This window comes from Acomys minous (assembly GCF_964271855.1).
Source record: "Acomys minous genome assembly, chromosome: 13".
Lineage (NCBI taxonomy): Eukaryota > Metazoa > Chordata > Mammalia > Rodentia > Muridae > Acomys > Acomys minous.
In genome coordinates, this window is record NC_140495.1 from 19,708,513 (window position 1) to 19,727,358 (window position 18,846).

Genomic DNA, 18,846 nt, shown 5'->3' on the forward strand with positions numbered 1-18,846 from the left:
GGCAAGCTGCTTACTAACCGAGCCCACTCCCTACCCCCCCCCCCCATGAAGCACGCACTTATTTATATTTGAGACACTGTGCTTTATTCAAAGTTGAGTAAAGAGCCTTCAACTCTTTAATAATCTGGAAGACAAGTTCTAAATACAAATAAATGGGTCCCCATCAATAATACATGATAGTCTTGAAGGAATCAATGGCTTGAGCAAACGCAGAGAAGGGACTGCAGCCAAGGGTTGACGCAGCAGAGTTTCCCTGCCTGTGCTTTGCAGTGTGATTGATGGCATCCTTCCCAAACTCCATCATGTGTAAGAAATTGAGGTCAGGCCGATAGAGAGGCCAGTGTCTTTGTGGTTGTGGCACCTGTAGTTAGTCTCTCCAGTGTGAAACTGGTCCTTTCCTCTTTGACTCCCTGGCCCCGAAACCAAGAGCGGCTACTCCCACAAGCTGCTCTTGTTAAATTCCCCTGCTGCCCTTCTCTTGCCTGGTTACAGGGTTCCTTGTAATCCTAGTTCTGGGGAAGCATCACTGACCAGGAAGTCTAGCTGAATTAGTGCACCCCAAGCCCAGTGCGAAACTATGCACCCCAAAACAAGGTGGGGTGGCAAAATGGCTTGCTGCCATGCCTGACCTGAGTTTGATCCTCTGACCCCAGCATACATGTCATGGCATTTGAGGTCACACGTATACAGATGAAAAAAAAAAAACAAAACAAAGTAGACGGCACCTGAGGCCTAGGCACCTAAGATTGTCCACTGGCCTCCAAGGACGTCATGAACACACAGACACAGGCACACCCCTGCATTTACCTACACCACTGGCACCAGCACCAACGAAGTAAAAACAAAAGAGATTTTGTAGTGTAGGTCTATAATCTCAACACTTTTGGAGACAGAGGTAGGAGTGTTAACTCAAGGCCCGCCAGGGTTACATAGAAAGACCTTATTTAAGGAAGAGAGAAATCCAGCAGGAGAGATGGCTCAGTGATTGAGTACTTACTGCTTTTGCAGAAGCCTGTGCTCAATTCCTAGTACCCATATCAGGTGGCTCACCATACTGTAAGCCCAGGTCCAGAAGATCCAATGTACGTAGCTACATACATACAATAAAAATACATACATACATACATGCAATAAAATGCATACACAGCATACATACAATAAAAATAAAATATATCTTTTTAAAAAAGAGAAAAGGGGCTGGGGTCCAATTGATAAAGTGGCTGTCTAGGACACATAAAACAAACTTTGAAAAAGTGATGATGGGGCTGGAGCGATGATGGCTCAGCAGTGAAGAGCACTGGCTGCTCTTCCAGAGGACCCAGGCTCAATTCCCAGCACCCATATGGCAGCTCACAACTCCAATTCTAGGGGATCCAACACCCTCACACAGACACACATACAGGCAAAACAACCAAGGTACATGAAATAAAAATAAAATGCTAAATTAAAAAAAAATAGTGATAATCCCAGGTGGTGTAAGCCTATCCCAGCAGAAGGAGGCAGACGCAAGATCTCCACGCCAGCCAGCGTTACAGAGCGAAACTCCATTAAAAAAAAGAAAAGAAAGAAAGAAAGAAAGAAAAGCTAATTGGGAGGTAGAAGTTCAAGATCATCTTGTCATCTTGCCTCTGTCTCTGAAGGGAGTTCAAGGTTAGTTTGGGATACGTGAGACCCTATCTTTAAGGGGGATGGGGGGGGGGCAGGTAAGGGCAAAAGAAGGAAAGAGGAAGAAAGAAGGCAAAAAGAAATTTTTAGAAGAGATGTTAAGCAAAGCTGGTGGCTCTGGGCAGTGCTGAACTTGGCCAATACTACAGGAAGGTGTCACAAAAGGAAATCACCTAGGAACCATCCTGGGTTTGGAGGAGACAATTTTATCTCCTTAATAGCCAGCTGTGCTGGGCACACGTTCACTCGCAGAAATCAGGAGGCAGAGGCGCAGAGGCAGAGACACTCATACACTGATACACTCAGAGCTTAAATCTCCAGTAGGGTGACTACACTAGGACTTCTAAAGGAAGACAAGAGGGAACTGATACGGAAGAGACAGCTCTCCATTTACTGGCTGGGTTCTATCTTTCCCACAAGGCTAGAAACCTAGATCTGAGTCATTTTCTTGGTGGTTGTCACGGCTTTCTCCTCTACTCTTAAGAGGAAGCAGAAGTTTAAAAGCATACCAAGACCACACTTCTCATAGAGAGCATACATTTGATTCTTCCGGCCCCAAAGTCAAGGCAGGTGGAAACAAGCATATTTTTGGTTCTCGTTTTTGTATCTTGTGGTCGTTCCCTTTCCCTGTCCTTAAATCCAAGATAGGAGCCAAAGTTAAACCGTAGCCATCACTCAAACTCAAGTCAGGGTAGGAGTTTGAGGTGCATTAATATATTAACAACAGCAAACCCCAAAACCTATGCATTGCGTCCCCAGCAGCATGTAACATAGGCACGGTGTTCGTACTCTCAGCACTTGGAAGGCGGAGGCAGAAAAATCAGAAATAGATTATCTTTTTCACGTATGGGGTTCAGAGAAGCCTGGGCTATGTGAGACCCAGTCTCAAAACAAAGTAACCTCCCGAAAGCAGACAAAAAGCTTTCTGAGCTGGAGACATATTAAACTCAGTAAGCGCAAACAGAGTGCAGGCTCAGGAAAATGAGTTGTGTGTGTGTGTGTGTGTGTGTGTGTGTGTGTGTGTGTGTGTGTGTGTGTTGTGTGTGATTCTGTGGGCGGAGCCCAGCGCTGACATGCGCCTGTTAAACTCTCACCACTAAATCACATTCCCAGCTGTTCTCCATTTCACAAGAGCCAGCGTTAGAGAGTCAGGTAGACACATCCAGGATGGAGTTCATAATCAGTTCCCTTTCATTCATCTACTGGCTTATTAAAGATCCTTCCGCCCATAAATGGAACAAGTACTAATCCACTGCTCAAAAACATCCCGTTCAGAATAAAGTACTAGGTGCCAGACCAGAGATGGTGCAAAGTACAGCGAAGAGCAGGGCCGGAGGAACAACCTTGAACACAGCTGGCTTAACAAGGTCTCTTTACTGAAAGTTCAAACGCCTTACCAGGCCACAGTCCTGGCTAGCAGACGCACGTGTACCCTACGCATGCGCGCAACCAAGGCACACCGCCCCCTTCGGCTGGTCTTCTTCAGCCAAGTCACCAACCCCTCTAAATGCCCGCCCTCAAGGCAAGATCGTTGGCCAACCAGAGGCCGGAGTCACTGAACACGTCACTCTTTTTGCATATACCCGCTCCTCCCCCGCCCCCCATGCTGGGCACCGCCCCGTCGAAGGAACGGATTGTCACCTAAGCGCTCCGTCTCGGCATCTGATTGGCTCTCCCGGAAGCTCCGCCCCGTGTCCTCCCGCCGCCCGCCCCGCTCGGCGCGCCCACAGCGGCGGGCGGAACCGAGCGCGCAGGCGCGGCGCTGCCTCTCTGTGCTGGTGGCCCGCCCTCCCTCCTCCCCTCCCTCCCCTCCCCGTCCCCTCTCCCCTCCTCAGGCCCGCGCGTCTTCCTCCCGCACGCGCCGTCGTTAGCCGGGCGCTCGCCGGTGCGCGCTTTCATCGCCCCTCAGGCAGCGGGGCGGGCGCGACCCTGCTCCGCGCTCGCGGCCCGGGCGAGGAGCGTACCACCGTTCGGCGGAGCGCGGGGGGGAGAGCCGGCCGCCCTGCCGCCCGCGCCTCTGCGACCCCGCGGGGCTGAGGCGACGCCGCACCCGGCAGCCTGAGCGCACTGCCGGCCTTGACCCAGAGCTCCGAACCGCGAGCGCCCGCCGCGCCCTCCGCCGGCCCCACCCATCCGGGCAGCGGCCATGGCCGAGACCGAGGAGCGGAGCCTGGACAACTTCTTCGCCAAGAGGGACAAGAAGAAGAAGAAGGAGCGGAGCAGTCGGGCGGCGAACGCGGCGAGCGGCGCGGGCGGGAGCAGCTTGGCGGCGGGTGCCAGGCCCGGCGACGGCGGGAGCTCGGGCTCCGGTGCCAGATCGGGCGACGGCGGGAGCTCTGGCTCCGGTGCCAGGCCGGGCGACGGCGGGAGCTCGGGCTCTGGTGCCAGGTCGGGCGACGGCGGAACCTCGAGGCCGGGAGACGGCGGGAGCGCGGGACCCGCCGGCAAGGCCGTAACGAAGGTGAGGGTCGGGAGGCCAGCCGCATGTGCTGGCCCCCGCCGGCCCGGGAGGCCACGTGACTCGGGCTTCGCACGTCGGGCGGGCTCGCGGTCCCCGGGGCTCGTCCCGCCGCCCCCGTCCGCCGTCCCCCGCGCGCCGCGCCCTCTGGGTTACGGGGGAGGGGGGGTTGGGGCGGGCCGCGGTTCCCGAGTGACGTGTGCTTGAGTACTCCGTCGTCCCACTTGAGCCGAGTTGGGGAAATGGATTTCATTTTCTTAAGGTGTTTTAAGTCTCATATGAGCAGCTGGTGTAGCGTGGCTTGCTCACCCAGCCGCCGCGGCCACATGGAGCTAGGAATTGAGTTGTGGGATTTCTGTTGGTTATTCTCCGCTCAGTTTTTTCCCCTATAGTTGGTTTTAAGCAAAAGCAGAGAGGGCGTGTGGTAGCTAGGCACGCGTCGGGATCTTGGAAGAACGGGCTATACTTTACAATCCAGCCACTAGACCCAACTTAATTTTTGAGACAGGTCTCACTGTGTAGCCCTGGCTAGCCTCGAATTGGCAAAGAACCTCCAGCCTCTGCCTCCTGCCTCCTGGGATTAAAGGTTTGTGTCACTACCTGCAGTTTTTGAAAGATCAGATTTATTTGCCGGTTTGTGTGCGAACACTCGTGTACGTGTGCTAGAGAGATCAGAGGACAACTTGCCCTAGTGAGTTTTCTCCTTCCACCATGTGTGTGGGCTTTGGGGCATCAGACACAGGTCCTCAGGGATGGTTGCAGGTGCGCTTACTGGCCGAAGAATTCCAGTGGCCCTTGATCGCCCTTTTCCTGGTCTGAAACCTGTTTACCAAGATCTCTAATTAATCAGATGTTTTGCAGGTGCCTTTACCAGCTTGAGGAATCCCAATGGCCTTGATCCTTTTTTTCTTAGTCTGAAGCCTGTTTACCAAGATCTCTAATTAATCAGATGGTATTTCTTCCATAGGATGAAGATGAGTGGAAAGAATTTGAGCAAAAAGAGGTTGATTACAGCGGACTAAGAGTTCAGGCAATGCAAATAAGGTAGGATGTGGTTACTTGTGGGATTAGATAACCCTGTTGAGTATAAACATATTGGACACATTTACTTTTTCTTCAGGCCCAAATTTCCTGGTCTTGAGCAAAGGCAGTCAGTCTCTCTGGTGTCATTAAATTAGCTTAGAGCTCTAAAATCCAGTGAGAGTTTCGCTACTTGGCAGCTGTTTAGATTTTTATTTGAATTGACTACATGGGTTTATCATTATTCATTTTAAACACATAAGTTTTGAATTTAGATGGTATCCTCTATCCTCAGTAAGGTCTCTTGTAGCTCAGTCTGCCCTGAGAACTTACTGTATAGCTGAGAACCTTGAACTAGTTTAAGGGCATGGATGTGAATATGTCTGTACTGTTCTCTGGGATGTGCTGGGAACTGGACCCTGGGCCTCTGGAAGAGCACTGAGCCATCCTGACCTTGAGCAGCTGATCCTTCAGTTTCCACTTAAATGCACCACCAGATTCTGTCTGTACTTATGTTTTGGGGTTTTTGAGACAGGGTTTCTCTGCATAACCTTGACTGTCCTGGAACTCACTCTGTAAACCAGACTGGCCTCAAACTCGGATTCACTTCCCAAGTGCTGGGATTAAAGGCGTTCGCCACCACTGTCCGGCTTACTTTTTAATTTAGTTTTTTTTTTAATTCTCTCCAGTAAACAAGTTGATATATTTGCAATTGAAGTGTAGGGTATTTCCAGACTGTACTCCCAGTGAACCTGCCTTCTGTACTCATCACCTCAGTCAAGAACTGAACATTTCTGTTAAAGAGCAGCCCTCCTGAAGTCTTGCACTCATTGCCTTCATCCCCAAGGTTAACCGCTGTCCTAGCATGGCACATGAATTCCCTTTAGACTTCTATGGGAATGAGATTGTAGATTCTAAGTATTTCGTTTGCACAGGTCTTGGTTGTGTATCTCAGGCTGGCCTTGAGTGTTCATCCCATTTCCTCAGCTTTTGGAATTGCCATTTTAGGCTCTGACGTGTTATTTAAAGTTGAGGAAAAGTCATTTTTTCAAAGTTGGATTGATTGATTAAGAGACTTTAAAATTGAGAACTTGTGTTGTTGGCCTCAGTTGTAGTTTTAGATCCTCACCCCAGCTTTTTCGAGACAGGGTTTCTCTGTGTAGCCTTGGCTGTCCTGGGCTCACTCTGTAGACCAGGCTGGCCTGGAACTCAGCAGTCTACCTGCCTCTGCCTCCCAGTGCTGGGATTAAAGGTGTGTGCTACCACACCCAGCTGTAGCTCTCTTTATTAAAGTGGCATGTTTAGATAGATTTTTTTAAAGTAGAAAAAGTAAGTATTCAAGGTAAGGTAAGGTTTTTTTTTTTTGGTTTGTTTTTAAAGTAGAGTTTAAGACTCAAAATCCAACCGGACTTAGTGGCACATGCCTGTAATCCAGCACTCAGAGAGGCAGAGGCAGGTGGATCTCTTCAGTTCAAAGCCAGCCAAGGCTACATAGAGAAACCCTGTCTCAGAAGAAAAAAAATCCAAAAACCTTAATTCATCTTACACAAACAAAAAATCTGAAATTAATTGCCATTGATTTGAAGCTTGCAATTTGTAAATTATTCTAGTGACTGTATGGGACAGTGGAGAAAATAATTTTCCTAACTCTAAACTGTCTTTTGAAATCTAGTGTATAGTATTTATAAGTAACTTCTATTAAAAAAAAAAACACCCCAACTACTATTTTAATGTTCCCGTTGTTCTCACACCAACTGTTGTGAGTGTACCAAAACATTCCTTTTTTGTATTGGGGAACTTAGAAGGTATCTTTTTGGTGTGTGTCTCATGTTTTTTTCATTTGTGTTTTCCTTTTTTTAATTTCAAGATTTAATTATGTATGTGTATCTGGGTTGAGCATATGTACATTTGCATGCAGGTACCTGAGACCAGAAGAGGGCATTAGGTCCCTTGAAGCTGAACTTAAAAGTAGTTGTGAGCTCTCTGTGAGTTCTAGGAACTGAATTTGGATCCTCTGCAAGAGTAAATTCTAGAAAATACTCCCACTAGGGCTGGTGGAGAAAGCCTTAATTCTCATTTTCTTAGGAGGCTGAAGTAGGAAGCTTGAGAAAAAAATCAGGCCTGACTGGGTTAAGTGAGTTGAAGATTACCCTGAGCAAGTAGAAAATGTTCTTGTTTTCTCTGTTGTTTGGCTTGATCTATGGAGAGGGAGTTTATGTAGGGTGGTTGGTAGACTGGATGTGCTCCCAGTTCTGTGGTAAAAGTGAGGCTCTTGGTCTGCTCTTGTTCTTGAATATTTGAGTGGTAGTTTTGGCCATGTTGAATTTAATGGGCAAAAGTTACACCTTCTAAAATGGGGGAGAGGGTTTCAAGTTTATTTGGTATAAAATTTGGTTTTGTTATGAGATTATTTAAATTGAATTGTTTTTCCAGCAGCCTTTATTTTAACTTTTTTGGAGTCAGGAATTTGCTTTGTAGCTCAGGCTGGCCTTAAACTGATTTGGTCCTCCTGCTTTCAGGCCCTAATGCTAGGACTATAGTATGTACCACTATGCCCAGCTTATTTTGGTGAACCTCCCCCTTTTTTCTTGGAAGTGTGAGAATCAGACACATGGTTTCATACAACATAGGCAAGCCCTGTATCACTGAGTCATATCCTTACCCCTAACTTTACTACCTAACAGTTTTTGGTTCTTTTTTTGAGGCAGGATCTTGTAGCTAAGTTGGTATTAAACTCCATATACAGTCAAGACTAAACTTAAACCCTGTATCCTCCTGCCTTTACTTTCCAGTGCTTTGTGTAAGACATAGCAGTCACAACCACTGGGTTGTCCAGGTTAGCTCCCAGGCTCCTGGATGGAGTGACTGATTATTTGATCTAAGGTAGACTAGCTTTTGTGTGTATTTTTTTCATTGTTCTTAGTAGTATTTTGTCATTGCTCTCCAGTAGTCATTCTAGAAGACTTCACTGGTCTTTACTAATAGTTTATAATCTAGATGTGTTTTTAAAATATGGCTATTTTAGTTATTCCTAAAAGTCTTTGGGCAGAACTGGATGTAGTGGGACATGCCTGCAATCTCAGAGCTTGAGGTTGAGGCAGGAGGATAAACATGGGCTCAACCTAACCTTTGCTACAATGGGAGAAACATTGTCTTTTTGTTTTGTTTTGTTTCGAGAAAGAGTTTCTCTGCAGTCCTGGCTGTCCTGGAAGTCACTCTATAAACCAGGCTGGCCTCGAATTCACAGAGATCCTCCTGCCTCTGCCTCCTGAGTGCTGAGATTAAGTGCATGTGCCCAGCAAGATGTCTTAAAAAAAGAGATGACTTATACTTGATGCTATCTATTAAGCCAGATTGGAGTTTTCCTTTATATTGTGAGCATGTGGTATATCCTGAGTGTTCACTCCTGTACTCTTGGATTTGAGGTCCAGAGGAGTCCATGAGCACATCTTCCTGTATTGCTCCACTGTATTTTCTGAGGTAAGGTCTCTTGGTGAACCTGAATCCCTCACCATTTGGTTAGGCTGGCTAGCCAGTAAACTTCCTAGAATATACTGTCTCTGCCCTGCAATACTGGGCATGCCTGGCTTTCATATGGGTACCAGGGATTGGAACTCTGGTTTCTTTACTTTTACACCAAATGCTCTTTAACAGTTGAGCATTTGTGATTTCGTGCATTGGTGAGTAAATGGATTCAAAATGTGAATAAGTAACTGAAAGCTGCTACTTGAGTGTTAGCATGCTGTGAAGGTCTGTGTGGGAATCTTTACCTCTCTTAGGATTGGTTTGTGGGGACATCACCATTAGTCATTTGCATCTAGGTTAATACTTGTTTTATTCATAAAGCAATTATCATAGTACAACCATATTGATACGGCTTTAAATTTTTTTTAAAGTAAAAAAACCTTTTGAAAAAATTCCTGAAGTTTGGACACCCTGATTATTCTGGGTAAATTATAAACTTCATACTAGCTAATAAAGCTACTGTTAGAAAGGGTGTCACTCAGCCAGGGTAGTGGCACACATCTTTAATCCCAGCACTCTGGAGGCAGAGGCAGGTGGATCTCTTGAGTTCAAGGACAGCCTGGTCTACAAAGAGAGTCCAGGACAGGCAAGGTATACAGAGAAACCCTGTCGAGGGGGAGAAAAAAAGAAAATGGTGTAACTCTGTCTAGCCAACTTTTTAAGATTTGTTGGAAGCCAGCAGTGGTGGCACACACCTTTAAGCACTCAGGCAGAGACAGGATCTTTGTGAGTTTGAAGCCAGCCTGGTACATAGAGTTTCAGGACAGCCAGGGCTACACAGAGAAGTCTTGTCTTGAAAAACCAAGATGTGCTAAATATATAAAATGCTTTAGTTGATTATTAAATGGCATGAGTATTAATTAGTTTATTTTGTGTGAGCATGCTGTTGCAAACATGTCAGAAGATGCCTGGCAGGAGTTAGTTCTTTTCCACCTTGTAGATCATGGGGATTAGATTCAGATTGTTAGGCTTGGTGGCAACCTTAGGTTTTAGGAGAAGTTATCACTAAGTCATTGCCCTCTTGCCTCAGCCTCTTGTGTGCTGAGATCACCACAGTTTCCAAATGGTGTCTACTTTTGTGCTTCTCTTTCACTATTGGGCATCATGGCCAGAGCAATGTACCCTGTTACTCCTCCCTATCCCTTAGAGAGTCTTAAATACACACTTAAGATGAGGCTGCTCCTCTTTGTTGGCATGTAGGTCTTTGGATGCTGTAGTTATTTGGAACTGGTGGGCACTGTCTCTAAAGGATCTTAGGGAGAGGGATTTGGTTTTTCGAGACGGTTTTTCTGTGTAGCCTTGGCTGTCTTGGACTGGCTTTGTAGACCAGGCTGGCCTTGAAGTCAAATAGATCGCCTGCTTCTGCCACCCGAGTGCTGGGATTAAAGACGAGCACCATCGCGCCTGTCTAAAGGATCTTAAAGATGAGTATGGTGGCTTACATTTTTAATCTCAGCATTTGGGAGATAGAGATGGGAATACAGGAAGATCAGCCAGGAGTTACAGACCAGTCTGGGCTACCTGAGACCTTGCCTCATAAAAGCAAGTTAAAAGGGAGGTCAAATTTGTCTTGGATTCTAGACAAGCAGTTTAAAATGCTTATGTAGCATACATGAGAATCCAAGTTAGATCCCACCCACCTGCCCCCCCCCCCAAACCCCAAAACCAACACTAAGCCAGAAGAAACTTGTCTTGCAGCTAGGACACATTTTGCTTTAAGAGAACTATCCTTTTTGGGGCCCAGCAAGATAGCTCGCTGGTCATTGCTGTTAAAGCTTTGTTCCTAGAACCTACAGAGAGAACTGATTCCCAAAAGTTGTGCTTTGACTACATGCACTTACACACACCTTCCCCCTAAAAGTTTAGCCGGCCATGGTGTTGTACACCTTCAGTCCCAGCAGAGACAGGCAGGTCTGTGAGATCTGGGTCAACCCTGACTATGTATCTGCTACTGTGTCAGTCGGGGCTGCATAATGTGACCATATTTCAAAAAAGGAATGTCTTTCGTAGAAACTTCATATAGTGGTGCATACATCACCAGCATTGGGGAAATTAAATGTACTTGTTTGTTTTTCCAATAGTGAAAAGGAAGACGATGATAATGAAAAGAGAGAAGATCCAGGAGATAACTGGGAAGAAGGTGGAGGTGGCAGTGGAGTAGAAAAATCTTTAGGTCCCTGGAATAAAACAGCTCCGGTACAAGCACCTCCTGCTCCAGTCCTAGGTAATCTTCTGTTACCTTTTCTAAGAGGATGGGGGAACGGGAAACTTACTACTCCTGGGAGGGGGATGCATTAATGGAAGGAATGTGGTAATTGAGTGACAAACTTTTGTCCCATAGGCTGTTTTGGTGAGAGAGCATGAAGCCAGTAGTTAACCTGCATTCTACCACTAAATTACATCTTTGGTGCTATTCTTAATCTTGAAGCTTTAATTCTCAGCAGAACTTTATTTTCTGAAGGGAGTAAACGTATCTTGGAACTAAAAAAAAAAAGCCATGTGTTTGTGTTTGCATGCTTGTACAGATGCTTCTGGATAGGCCAATTTTTTTTTTTAATCGTTGTCCACTTACTATTTCTTCACTAGGGTCTTGCAAGGAAGTAGGAACTCAAACCAATTCTAGCGAGTCAGCTTGCTTTTAGGATCCTATTTCTACTCCTCTAGTGAGGGATGACAGGTGACTGCCATGCTTTCCTAGCTTTTACATTGAATCTGGTCATCTCGCTCTGGGCCTTATACTTGCTCACCAAACACTACCTCAAAAGCTTTTGTATTTGCTTTGCGAGATATTGAACTAAGGGCCTTGCACATGCTAAATGTGCTGTACCACTGAGCTGCATTTCAAGTCCAGAAATCTTAGTTTTTAAAATTTTCTTTTGAAGCATCATTTTTATGAAGCCCAGTCTGGCCTTGAGCCCTCTGTGTAATAGGGATGACCTCGTGCCACCCCCACCTCCCCAGGCCCCATTTCCTAACACTAGGATTATAGGCATGAGCTTTCCTGGCAGCTTTTCTCACTTAAAGTATTTTTAGGATGTAAGTAGTAATAAAATAATTTTCAAAATATAAAAATAAAGCTTATAAAATATTTTAAAATTACTTTTGTTCTTTGAGATTGTCATACAGTATATTTTTGATAATATTCATCCCCACTCTTACAAGACCCACCAACCACTCTTGCTTTTTGAGACAGGATCTCACTATGTCGCCCAGGATAGCCTCACATTTGTATGGTGTGTGTGAAGGCCGGAGGATGACTCTGTGTGTCTTCCTCTGTCAGTCTGCACCTTACGTTTGAGACAGTTCTCACTGAGTCTAGAGCTCATTGATGGCTATACTAGACGGCCAGCACACTCCTGAGATCTTCTTTCTCTGTCACCACCCAAGCCTGAACTGTTAACGGGCACATGCTGGATTTCTGTGCATACAAATGTAAGTCTCGTGTTTCTGTGGCAAGCGCTCTACCAGCTGGACCATCTACCCTCCCCAGCCTCTCCAACGCTGAGGTGACTGGTGTGAATTACCATGGTAATGCTGCTTGGTTTTTCTCTCTTGAACTTGATACACTTCACCAGGCACACAGCTCCTGTGTCTGTTCTTAACGCTTTGGGGCTCTATCTTTTCTTCTTTGTGTCAGGTGCCTGAAACTTTCTCTGTGAAAAGCCAGATGGTAAATAACCTAGATGAGAGGACCGTGGTGGTTTCTGTTGTGCTTCTGTGGCACAGAAGCTAATGGGGTTATAACAACGATGAATGCAGCCATGTTCCAGTTGTTGGGCGGATTAGATTCAGCTTGTTTGCTAACATTTAGTTTTATATGTTTGCTTTCTTTTTCTGAATTTAGTATTTATTTGTGTGATGAGTTTGTGGAGCTGGATCTTGCCACCAGGTTTGTACAGAGAGAGAGAGAACATCTTTACCTGCCAATCCATCTCCTGTTCTCCTCTGCAGGCCTTTAGTTCTTTCCACGGCTGCTTAATTTAACCCTATCACTAAAACCCTCCCTGAGGTTGTTTTTAGAATGCATGCAGCCCCTTTGGGGATAGAGCGAGCACACTCAGCCGTTCAGAGTACTAACCTGCTCTACCAGGGAACAGAACTGTTATCTCAGTGTTCTTGTCAGTGGGGCTCATAAATAACTATAGCTCCAGTTTCAAGCAATCCAACTTTTCCTTCTGGCCACCATGGGCATTGTGTACCTACACACAGTCATGCATATTGTTTTTAATTACCAATATTATCAGTATGACCAGTATGCCCGGCTAGCAATCAATTAAGACAGACACTTGTTATGTTTTAAAATAGCCTTAGTTAACCTGGGGCAGGGCAGATATCAATCCTCTATAAACTACCTCCCACAGTTGGGCAGGCATGGGATCCCTGCCTCAATCCCATGCCATCTGCTTCCAGTAACTTCTATCAAGCTACCTCCCATCCATAATCCCAACTACTTGCTAATGTTCTTCGTCTGGGCTGGATTCTCCAACCATTAGAATTTTGGGAGGTGATGGAAGAGAGAGCTCAGTGATAGTGTGACCTCTAGTCACATGTTACTGTTGAGTTCTTAGCTTGTAACTGATGTGACTTAGGGAGCTGAAATCTAGATTTCATTTTACTCGTCTGAAATAGCTACATGTGTTGCTCTGAATCTCAACACTTGGGACAGAGGCAGATGGAGTCTTTGTGTTGAGGCAGCCAGGGCTATAAAGTGGAGACAATCTTTTTTAATTTTTTTTTTTTTTTTGAGACAATCTTATGAATGATTGAGTGATTGATTACAAAGTAGAGCAAGCGAGCCAGGCACGTTTCTCAAGTCATATCGCCCACAAACACAAATAATAATGAATTCTTTCTAGAGCCATGTGTGGCTAATGGCTGAAATATAAAATATAAAGGTCGTAAGTATTCTTTGAAGATGGGTCTGAGTTGCCCAGGTTGGCTTTGAACTCAAGAAACTCCTGTCTCAGCCTCCTAAGCGCTGATGTTGCAAGCATGTTCAACCACTCCTGGCGGTTTTTACTGTTCGTATCCCATGCTCAGGTTAGATAATAAGCATGTAAGCTCCCCTCTGGTATAATCTAAGCATGTAGAAAACAGTCTTTTAAACTGTAAGAACATTTTATTTGAGCTAGTAGATGATTACGGAGATGTTTATTGTGTTTTCATGGTGTAGGCTATCAAACCTCAGGGCCTTGCACATGCTATGCAAGTGCTGTACTGTTGAACTTCTCCAGCCTGACACTTAAGTTTTTGAAACTGGAGAACAACACTGCTTGAAACCATATCAAGAATCAGTTGGGGAAAGATAGGAAAAACCTAGAAGATTGTGGCCCCCAAATTAAGTCATAATTGAAGATGTTAAGCTGCTTGGGTGCTTAAACTGAACATCCATTGATCTTAAGAGAAGAAAATAAAAATAAAGACTGGCGCTTTTTTATTTTAAGATTTATTTTTATGTCTAGTCTTCCACCTGTGTGTATACTTGCAGGCCAGCAGAGGGCACCAGATCTCATTATAGATGATGTGAGCCACTGTGTGATTGCTGGGAATTAACTCTGGACCTTTGGAAGAGCAGCCAGTGCTCTTATCCTCTGAGCCGTCTCTCCAGCTCAAGGATTGGCTTTTTTTTTTTTAAGTCTAGAATCTAAAATACTATGTACATATATAATATACCTTGCTTAGCCTACCTTCCAAATAAAGAAAGTGAATGTCACATTCACTGATAGAAATGCCAGGAATTGCAGACCAAAAGGGTAATCTCTTGAGGACTGTCTCATTTCCCAAGCCAGAGGACTCCCTCCATCAAGCCTGTAACCATACCCAGAGTATGCATACATTATTCCCAGGGAAGTTAGTGTGCTACCTTAGAGATGAGCAGGTTTCTGCTTTTTCACAGAACTTTACTAGTGTTTACTCCAAATCTTTTCTAAGTTAGGGTTGCCTTTCTCATGATTGTTAAATGGTCAGCCGTGTAGGGAAATGTTACTAGAAGGTGAAGTGTTTGAATGAATGATTTATCTATTAGTTACAGAAGCCCCGGAGCCGGCAATGCCTAGTGGTGTATACAGGCCTCCTGGGGCAAGGCTAACCACGACAAGGAAAACGCCACAAGGTCCACCAGAAATATACAGCGACACACAGTTCCCATCCCTGCAGTCCACTGCCAAGCATGTAGAGAGCCGGAAGTAAGTATGTGAGGTTATGAGTTAGGCTTTCCAACAGGCAGCTAGGAGCTGGGTGGGACTTGGGTGGCCTGGAGGGAAGGAGGAGGTGGGGAAGAGGCCTTGGAAAGGGTAAGAGAAAGGATGCTGAAGACAGGCTTTGCTGTCTGCTGTGTTTCTGTCACAGCCCCATGTAGTCAGTTCTTAAAAGTACATTGTTAATGGCTTACGTTCCTTTCAAATATGGGAACTAGAAATGTAGAAGCATTTATCATTGCATTCCCAATAAGTGGGAGTAGATGAAAGATACTAGTGTTTACAAATCTAATACTAAAAATAATCTTATTTCAGCAGGTACTTAAAATGAATGCTACCTGAAGTTAAATGACCACATGTGGCACATCTACATCTTATTTAGGGACATGAAATTTCAAACGTAAATAAAATGGGAAGAAATGTAAATGGCATCAGATGGAAACATTTTTTGGGTGGTTTTAAAGTAAATTCCAGCCTTTTCGCCTCGTTGAGAGCACAGCTGGCTTGATTTTAGACCTCCACTCGGACTTGCTTCTCTCCTCTGTCCTCAGATGTGTGGGGGACTCTGGGAGGGCAGTGACTTGCCACACACATCTTTCTTTACCTGATCTAATCAGATCACTCCCCCAAGGCAAAAGGGAGGGGAAATCATTGAATGATGAGACATTACTTGAATGAAAAAATTGTTACCCTTATGAATAAAGACATGTTATGTACTAACTGCTAAATTTAGGAGCGAGTCTTTAGGAGGAATGTCATGCTACAGCTTCTTTCTGGTTGTCTTCAAGTTGGTCCCAAAATAATTCTATTCAGAAAATGGGACCTAGGAGCTTCAGTACAGTATTACATGTTTTCTGTTTAATTGAAGCCTTAAAATGGTTTGATAAGGATTTTGTATTCCCTTCCTGTCTCTCCAGGATTATTTTTAGTTGTTTTTGTTTTTGTTTTGTTTTGTTTTTCTTTTTAATTCAAGGAAGAATACTTTCAAAATTCCCTAGTGAAGAAGAAATTTACTGATTACATTTCTTTTCCCTTAGGGATAAAGAAATGGAGAAGAGCTTTGAAGTAGTAAGACACAAAAATAGAGGTAGGGAGGAGGTTTCAAAAAACCAGGCCCTTAAACTTCAGCTAGACAACCAGTATGCTGTGCTTGAAAATCAGAAGTACAGCCACACACAGTACAGTTAAGGAATGGTCTTTGCTAAGCCTTCCAAGAAAGGTAACTAGACCACAGCTAACCACCAAGGACAGCCATTCAGCGTTTTTGATTTCTGGATCTACATTGACTGACTGAAGACCTCGATTCCGGTGACTGTGCCTGTTGCACTATGGAATTTTCAAGAGTCACGACTGATCTTGATGTGTGTTGGATTTAGGGGTGTTTTCATTGTCTTAAATATTTGTGAATTAGATTCAGCAGTGTTTCCATAGTTGCTCTGCGTTTAAAACCAAACCTGCAGCCAGTGGTCATTTCAGACATCGTTATGTTCAGATACTGAGCCTTCACAAGGCTGACTACCTCAGATTTGCTGCACTTCATTGCGGATTTCATGTGGATCCCAACTTCTACATAAGGTTACAGCTAGTAGTGTCTGTGTGAACCTCGGAACCAACTCTACTGGATTCCTGTCAGAGAGCCTTCAGAAGTCAGCCATCTGGGTTCTGATCTGCTGTAAAAGATGGAGTTAAGTGACCTTAGTTAACCTGTTCAGTGCCCCATCCTAAGGAGTACTCTGTAGGCTGTGGCTATATTAGACTTCTGGAACAAGCTGTTGTCAGAAATGATGTGTTTGGATCATCTGTGTGGGGCTATGATTTATAACTTAAGTTTTTAGTTGTAGTATGAAGTAACTACAGATTTGATTCAACCAAACTTGGGTCCACCAAATGGGGAATGTGGGGGGTGGGGGGGAGGTGTGGTCTTGTTTCTTTGAGTACTTTTTTATTTAGATAGTGCTTGTTCTGTTCCACATTAAGGCCTTGCTTTGACTTGGAGTAAGTTCTTTGACAGCATATTGTGTGGTGGAATAGCTGAAATGAGACCTTGAAGTGTGAAATGCCCTGTGGATTTGCCAGTCCCCTACCTGTGGAACCAGGTAGCCTTGGTGTGAAGGGCAGCCGATGCCACAGGTGATGCTCAAGCCTCCTAATCAGGTCTAAATTGAAGTGCTGTGGGTGGAATGTGGTGTCCGCTCAGGTGGGAAGGAGTTCACTGACCTGTCCTAACAGTTCAAAGCAGCAGGAGCAAAACCTCACCCAAAGTGGTTCTTGCATGGTGTCTGATAAATTGTGTGTGCCCCAGATTTGAAGGTATTGGTGTTCTGTAGATGCGTCCGTTGTTCCACCCAGCTCTGTTCACGTTGGGAGTATGTTTGTGGTGTTCACTTGAAGAGGCAGGGGAATAGCTAGCAATGTAGCACTTCTGTTGTTAGTAGTTACAATTTAACTTCCCAGTAGCACTGGACCCTTAAAGAGGTGACTCTGCTAAGTGTCTTTCCACTCAGTCAAATAGTCTGGCAGTTGCCTACTTTAATGTCACTAGAAATGGTTCAGTGCAGATACTCTAATATTGGCATATATGATGCCTGGTTTTCTCTATGTAAATCACTTTGCCAAATACATTTCAGACCTGCTCACTACTGACAGGTGAAACAGGTAATGAGGGACGCTCTCCCAGCTTGAGAACATGTCTCGCAGTTTAGTGGGCGAGTGCAGCAGCGTGGGGAGCGGGAGGTGTAGTGTAGCCTAGTGTCTCCTGGGCAGTCATGTTGGCATGATCTGAGCCAGTCCTGAGGAGGTTGGGTGACCAGAAGTTTGAGATTCTTGGTTAAACTGGAAACTTATTTGGGCACCAGAAACCTTAAGTAATCTCACACATTGAGCCACGTACTTAAGTATACTTTACCCCACCTACACACACGTGCACACACCACCACATTCTGTTAGGGGTTATGGTTTAAGAAGTGAACTGAGACAGATGTGAAGGTTTGTTTAATGGCATACTGTACTGGAACACTGAAGACCTGCAGCAGATGTAAAATCCAAGTCTTTTTAAGATTGTGAAATTATCAAAATGCACATGAATCAAGTTTTAATACACTGTCTGGATGAATGAGGCTGTCCATTGCAGCATTTTCTTTGGGTTCTCAGGCATGGTTCGACAGTGTAAGACTCTGTAACATTAACATTGAATAAAAAGTAAACCTATGGATGGTGGAGTGTCATGCTTTCTGTTGAAACCCCTTAGCCTCAGATCCATTTCTGGGGATGAGGACCCTGCTCTCCAAGAGTGAGTGCACTTAGAAAGGTTTGCCAAATTTGGTAGAAGTTAAAACGGCATGGGTGAGAATGGCTACAAGTCTGAGACAATTCCTTTTGAGAAAATGTTAAACCAGAAAATGTTCTGGAAGCTTCTGTAGATTTTGTTAGCTTTATTATGTCAAGGGGATATCTAACATCTTTTATCCTGTGAACTGAAAGTTCATGTTAAAGCTTTTTTTTTTTTTTTTTTAAAGGAGGGCAGAAGATGGAGGAATGTGTGGGGCCAGAGGTCAAGGTCAACATTGGGTATATTCAGTCATGGTCACATGTGCATTTGCATGTATGTGGAGGTTTGGGCACAACTTTTCAGAAGCCAATTCTCTTCCCATAACGAATCCCAGGGCTTGAGATGAACGTGTCTGTCTGGAAGCAGGCTCCTTTACCAGTGGAGCTATCCTTACTATGCCCCCCTCACCCCTCTGTGTTTTGTAGGTAGGTAGGGCTCCTGCTAGCATTAGAAATCTGCTGGCAACCATTGTGCCTTCTGAGCCATCTTTGTGCTTACACAAAACCATAAGACATTTTTAGTAGTTCTTTTGTGTGTGGGTGTTTTGCTTGCCAAAGAAGTTTCTGGATCACCTGGAACTGGAGTTAAGAGGGCTAGCCACCAGGTGGCAGTAGGAATCTGGGTCCAGAGCAGCCAGCCAGTGATCGCTCCTG

At 45.0% G+C, this 18,846-nt stretch overlaps 1 protein-coding gene across 3 annotated transcripts; it reads left to right on the forward strand.

Annotated features, from left to right (window-relative positions):
- The first annotated feature begins 3,452 nt into the window (after positions 1-3,452).
- On the forward strand, positions 3,453-18,074 carry CDV3 (CDV3 homolog). 3 transcript variants are annotated; one of them, XM_084753543.1, is made up of 5 exons: positions 3,453-4,126; positions 5,091-5,167; positions 10,750-10,892; positions 14,694-14,853; positions 15,903-18,074. In XM_084753543.1, exons 1-5 carry the CDS (start codon positions 3,812-3,814, stop codon positions 16,051-16,053), a joined length of 846 nt encoding a protein of 281 aa, XP_084609669.1. In that variant the 5' UTR covers positions 3,453-3,811; the 3' UTR covers positions 16,054-18,074. The 3 variants fall into 3 exon arrangements, with proteins under 3 accessions (XP_084609669.1, XP_084609671.1, XP_084609670.1); XM_084753545.1 differs by lacking the exon at positions 15,903-18,074 and adding an exon at positions 15,184-15,593 and having other exon boundaries at positions 3,456-4,126; XM_084753544.1 differs by lacking the exon at positions 15,903-18,074 and adding an exon at positions 15,181-15,593 and having other exon boundaries at positions 3,457-4,126.
- Positions 18,075-18,846: the final 772 nt, after the last annotated feature.

Bases quoted from the DNA above. Each gene is read 5' to 3' on its own strand.
- CDV3 (XM_084753543.1), top strand. From the start codon at position 3,812: ATGGCCGAGACCGAGGAGCGGAGCCTGGACAACTTCTTCGCCAAGAGG. The intron at 4,127-5,090 runs GTGAGGGTCGGG...TTTCTTCCATAG, and splicing joins CCGGCAAGGCCGTAACGAAG to GATGAAGATGAGTGGAAAGA. The intron at 14,854-15,902 runs GTAAGTATGTGA...CTTTTCCCTTAG, and splicing joins AAGCATGTAGAGAGCCGGAA to GGATAAAGAAATGGAGAAGA.